The 6,000-nt window shown below is 48.1% G+C and overlaps 1 protein-coding gene across 1 annotated transcript; it reads right to left on the reverse strand.

Moving 5' to 3' along the window:
- Window positions 1-1,188: 1,188 nt before the first annotated feature.
- Window positions 1,189-5,788, reverse strand: LOC139548645 (extracellular calcium-sensing receptor-like). The gene is made up of 11 exons (XM_071358419.1): window positions 5,559-5,788; window positions 5,155-5,446; window positions 4,605-4,847; window positions 4,348-4,446; window positions 3,864-4,179; window positions 3,609-3,781; window positions 3,224-3,454; window positions 2,443-2,566; window positions 2,155-2,348; window positions 1,764-2,042; window positions 1,189-1,643 (listed from the first exon to the last, which is right to left on the reverse strand). The coding sequence occupies exons 1-11, from the start codon at window positions 5,786-5,788 to the stop codon at window positions 1,215-1,217; spliced, it is 2,610 nt and encodes an 869-aa protein (XP_071214520.1). The 3' UTR covers window positions 1,189-1,214.
- Window positions 5,789-6,000: the final 212 nt, after the last annotated feature.

Raw genomic sequence — 6,000 nt, forward strand, 5'->3', positions numbered from 1 at the left:
ATGCACCCTCAATAACTACTGTGATTATTATTATTTGACCATGCTGGTCATTTATGAACATTTGAACATCTTGGCCATGTTCTGTTATAATCTCCACCCGGCACAGCCAGAAGAGGACTGGCCACCCCTCATAGCCTGGTTCCTCTCTAGGTTTCTTCCTAGGTTTTGGCCTTTCTAGGGAGTTTTTCCTAGCCACCGTGCTTCTACACCTGCAATGCTTGCTGTTTGGGGTTTTAGGCTGGGTTTCTGTACAGCACTTTGAGATGTCAGCTGATGTACGAAGGGCTATATAAATACATTTGATTTGATTTGGTGCTACCAGGTAGTAACTCTACCTGTGGTGGTGGTCACGCTACCTGTTGTGGTGGTGCTACCAGGTAGTGCTTTCTACCTGATGTAGAATGTGGTGTGAATGTGTACCGAGGTAGTGGGACAAGGGGAGTGCTTGTGTCTCTGGGGGACTCTGTGGTTGAAAGGCAGGGAGAGATGGAGAGAGGAGGAAAGGATAGATGTAGGAGGGAGCGGTGGGGAGAGAGGGGAGAGGAGGGAGAGAGAGACAGAGAGAGAGAGAGACAAACACACACACATAAACACACTCACACACACACACTGACTGGGTGATGAAGGAATTGTGTGTAGGGGGTCTGTAAGTGCTGTCAGACTGTCTGACTCAATACTAACTCTTCCAGCATGAGTAGACACTACGTAATCTTTATTGGTATTGTTCATATAGACGTGTTTCAGTCTGACACATTATAAGAACACATACTAATATTAACAAAGTCATATAGTGAAGGTAAAGCAGGAAATTAATGTTTCCAAACAGAATTGACATTCCCCTGTTGAAATGAAGATCAACGAGCCCTAAATCACGATATGAGTATGTTTAAGATAATATTTGTCCATCATGTGTTTCTTGGTGGTTTCTAATTGGACATCATGTGTTTCTTGGTGGTTTCTAATTGGACATCATGTGTTTCTTGGTGGTTTCTAATTGGACATCATGTGTTTCTTGGTGGTTTCTAATTGGACATAATGTGTTTCTTGGTGGTTTCTAATTGGACATCATGTGTTTCTTGGTGGTTTCTAATTGGACATAATGTGTTTCTTGGTGGTTTCTAATTGGACATCATGTGTTTCTTGGTGGTTTCTAATTGGACATAATGTGTTTCTTGGTGGTTTCTAATTGGACATCATGTGTTTCTTGGTGGTTTCTATTTGGACATCATGTGTTTCTTGGTGTTTCTCTCTGGTCTCAGAAGGATGATGTAACACTTTGGAGCAAACAGACAGAACAGCAGCCCAAAGCTGGAGGCCAGGATGGCAAAGATCTCTACAGCTACTGTGTACTTCCCAGGAGAGCTGACGTAGGCAGGGATGAAGGAGATCCACACGGCACAGAAGATCAGCATGCTGAAGGTGATGAGCTTGGCCTCGTTGAAGTTGTCTGGGAGTTTCCTGGCCAGGAAGGCTAAGAGGAGACAGAGGGAGGCCAGCAGGCCGATGTAGCCCAGCACCAGAGAGAAGCCAACCACAGAGCCCACCTCACACTCCAGGACGACCCTCGGCCCCCGACCTTCTCTGTTCCCCCTCTCAGCCGGCCGGGGTGGAGCTAAGGCCAGCCACAGTACACAGATCAGCACCTGTGGAAGGGAACGGAGGTGGAAGGAAAACTCAAGCACAGTTACCATAATAACAAATAATATGGTCAATGAAGGAAACAATTACATTCCCAGAGAATATAGTAAAAACTAGATGTTCACCTGGATGAGTGTGCAGAGTGAGATACCCATCCTCTGCTGGGTGGGGCTGAAGTATCTCATCAGGTTCTCTCCAGGCAGAGTGGCCCTGAAGGCCACCAGCACCACCACAGTCCTGCTGAGCAGACAGGAGATGCAGAACACAAAGCTTATACCAAAGAGGGTGTGTCTCAGCATGCACGTCCATGGCTTTGGCTGGCCAATGAAAACCAGCGCGCACAGGAAGCAGATCTTGAGTGACAGCAGGAGCAGGAAGCTGAGCTCAGAGTTATTGGCTTTCACCTGGAACGAGACAGAGAAAGATAAATTAGACTGAGTGATGTCAGAAATCACATCCTTATATGACACAATCTAATCTCTGTACCTCTATATATGATCATATGATTCAACTCACCAGGGCCGTGTGACGGTGGTAGAGGAAGGTGGCCAGGGCACCGGCTGTGAGTGTTGCCCCGGAAACTGAGATGACAGACAGGATGACACCCATGGTGTCGCTGTAGGAGAGGAAGTCCACCAGCTGGGGGATGCAGGCCGTACGATCAGGATTGGACCAGAACCGCTCTGGACACCTAATACACTCAGCTGACCCTGATAGAGAAGGAAGAAGAATGAGGAGTCCAAATCAGGACCAATCAGGATTGAGGAAAAATATGAGTTGGAATCAGAACCCTAGATAGACTACCTGTTGTGTTGCTGATCTCTCCCTCAGCACAGGACAGACAGTCGAAGCAGCAAACAGACTTCCCCTTCTGTACCGCATGCCTGGTACCAGGGGGACAGTCAGCACTGCATACAGACACAGGGACCTACCAGAGAGGGGAGAGGAAGTTATCATCATCATTGCTATTATCATCATTATTTCACAGGCAGGCTCGCTGGGCTCCTCTAGGGACTATGTCAGGAATATGACCACACAAATATCTCACATTCAGTGTAATTTAACTGCAGAGTTGCGCTGCAGTCTAAGGCACTGCACATGAGTGCAAGAGGTGTAACTACTGTCCCTGGTTCGAATACAGGCTGTATCACATTCGGCAGTGATTCAGATTCCCATAGGGCGGTGCACAATATGCCCAGCATCATGCCGGGGTTGTCCGTCATTGTAAATAACATTTGTTCTTAACTGACTTGCCTCATTAAATAAAGGTTAAATTATTATTTTTTTTTTCATAAAAGATGTTGATGACAGAGCTTTCTGTCTGTTGGTCTTCTTTATGTCTTTCTCTTTTCTGTATGTCTTCCTCCGGGTGATAAAATCAATCAATCAATCAATCAATCAATCAATCTCTCACACACACACACACACACACACACACACACACACACACACACACACACACACACACACACACACACACACACACACACACACACACACACACACACACACACACACACACACACACACACACACACACACACACACACACACACACAGTGAAACTAATCTGAACTGTTCTAACCTCATCTCCGCTGCCCCCACCCCACACCACTTTATCCATGTCGATGTGGAACTGGTCTTCCGATCCCTCAGAGGACAGAAAATGTCCGACCTGGACAAACTCTGCCGTCCCCTCGGGGGTCACATGCCAGTTGATGATGTCATAAGAGGCAGGCGGATCACCATTCATGTCGAAGTGGAAAGATTCCCCCACAGGAGTACTGAAGTTCACTCCCCTCAGATAATGAACAATCTCAAAGAGAAAAGGGCATTGGAACAGGATTAAGGGTTAGAACCAGTTGTGGCTTTCGTTCTTTAGTATTCAAACCTTACAAAGTGTTTCACTGTATCCTGACTGGAAACATTAGTGTTGTTAACTTGAAAACAGATCAACATGTTATTCTCACCTGGCTGGGCTGAAGCTTCCTGATATCAGGGCACTGTCCACCATTAAAGACTCCGTCCCCTGGTCGACAGGCCACCATATCCTGTATGGCGTAGGCGATGGCGTACACAGCCTTGTACACATTATAGCTGGCTCTCAGCTGAGACACGTCAGCATACTGGCTCTCCCCCTCACCTAGGATTGACACTTCATTTTACTGAGATAACATTGGGAATCAGGACAAAAAACAGAGATTTAGGTGTAAAGTCTCCCTCACGTATGACCTCTGACCCAGTACACTGTCGCCTGGACGACAGCGCCACGCTGAGGTCAACCCCCAGAGAACACCCAAACATCTCTTCCCACAATTCCCACAGGAAGGGGTCGGACTTCTGGTAGTTCCCGTCTGGATGGAGGCGTGTTAGGAAAGTCCCCAAGCCGGGAATGTCAGCTTTCTTCAGGGCAAAACCGATTGTCCCGGCAAGAGAGGGCAGGTTTTTCGGGGCGGCGATAGTAGAGTAAGTGACCCAGGCCTCTGAGGCAATCCACTGCTTATCTGTAATGTTCTGGCGGACAACCTCTTCCATCAGGGCCTGGAGAATGAAAACGTTAAAAAGATCAAGATAGTCGAGCTGAAATGCATGATTATCAATTAGGAAATGATTGTGTCTATAAAGGGCATCAAGACATGGTAAGACACAAGGACACTGCTACAGCTGTGTTACAAATCATTAACAATACTCTGACCGGTAACTACTCACCCCTGAATGACCCGTGAATCCTACAAATGCCACCACCACTCTGGCAGTAGATCCTCTGATGGTGTCCGCAATGTGCCTGATCTGTCTCTTAGACGGAACCTTGGGGATGACCATCAGTGAGAGAAAGGGAATAGAGTCAGAGAATATCAGAGAGAGAGTTTCTATTAGATTAGAAGAGAGGAGTCAGAGTGAAAGAGAGAGAGAAAAACAGAGCAAAAGAGAGAGTATACTGTCAGATCATCAGAGTGAGGTCGTACCTTGGGGATGACCTCAGAGTAGGCGACACACACCCCAGATCCCTGGAGCTCTTGGAGAAGCAGCTGAACCCCAAACTTGCCATAGTCACCATCCCCTGACAACAGTCCCACCCACACCCAGCCCAGCTGACGCAGCAGCTTGGCCATGCCCCGAGCCTGGAAGGCATCGCTGGGTACCGTACGGAAGAATGAGGGGTACCTCCAGGTGTCACTCAAACACGCACAGGTGGCAAAGTAACTCACCTGGGAGGGAAGAGAGAGAGAGAGAGAGCGTGAGAGAGAGAGCATGAGAGAGAGAGAGAGAGAGAGAGAGAGAGAGAGAGAGAGAGAGAGAGAGAGAGAGAGAGAGAGAGAGAGAGAGAGAGAGAGAGAGAGAGAGAGAGAGAGAGAGAGAGAGAGAGTCAAGGATAATTATAATTTGTAAGAGACAGAGAGTAGAGGGAGAAGGAAGGTAAACGTTAGAGAGAGAGAGAAATCTAGAAAGAGATTGAAATGTAATGTGAAAAGAGGCATCATCTCATCCCAACCTGTAATCCAACCCCTGCCTCACCATAGGTAAATCAAACGGCCCGAGGGTCTGTGCCACCACGATGGAAGCTGAGGAGCGGGCATCCCCGATGATGACGGGAACCTCGGGGGTTGTGCCACACTCTGTGCCCACCACGGAGGCCTCTTTTCCGGTCACCATGGCTAGGGCTGCCCCCAGGGTGGTACCCTCTGACAAGCATGTGTCAGCAGCCAGGAACCCCAGGGTGAGGTTAGGCAGGAGGGCTGGGTCACGGTTAATCTCCTCCACAGCAAAGATCATAGTCTGGAGCCAACGGTAAGCACGCTGGTTGAAACTGACAGACGGAAGAAAGGAAGAAATGGAGAGAAAGGAGGTAACTTAATACACATTACCTTCAAGTGAAAACACAATGACAAAAAGCTGTTATCACACAACATGCTCCATACATTGTACAGGTAGAATTTCCCTTAATGCTCCTGAACTCCTGCTCTGGCAGAGGGGCTTCCACATGGATGGGGAACAGGCCCCCAATGACCACATCTCCTGCCCGAAAAACACTGCCGGAGACGGGCTTAGCTATCAGCCGACAAGCCCCCTCTCCACCTCCATCCAGACCCCAGACAGACCCAGGGACATGGAGACAGTAGAGCAGCCACAGCCAGCCCCAGAGGCACATAACCTGGAGAGAGACAAGGCCGAAGACTGGGAGAGTTCCGTCACCTGTTGGAGAGAGACCAAACCAAGACCTTGCAGACAGAACACTCTGTAGACAGAATGATATTAACAAAAATTGCTTTCAATGAAGAGATACACCATACAACACAGACACCTGTAACCAGACGTGAAAAAACAGCAATTGACACACAAAACCTTGTTCTACCTCCTCCC

The sequence above is a fragment of the Salvelinus alpinus genome, chromosome 21, assembly GCF_045679555.1.
Source record: "Salvelinus alpinus chromosome 21, SLU_Salpinus.1, whole genome shotgun sequence".
Lineage (NCBI taxonomy): Eukaryota > Metazoa > Chordata > Actinopteri > Salmoniformes > Salmonidae > Salvelinus > Salvelinus alpinus.

Coding starts and splice junctions, on each gene's coding strand:
- LOC139548645 (XM_071358419.1), bottom strand. CDS start 5,788: ATGTGCCTCTGGGGCTGGCTGTGGCTGCTCTACTGTCTCCATGTCCCT. Junction 5,447..5,558: donor GGAAATTCTACCTGTACAAT/GTATGGAGCATG, acceptor TCCGTCTGTCAG/TTTCAACCAGCGTGCTTACC. Junction 3,455..3,608: donor GGAAGCTTCAGCCCAGCCAG/GTGAGAATAACA, acceptor TTTCTCTTTGAG/ATTGTTCATTATCTGAGGGG.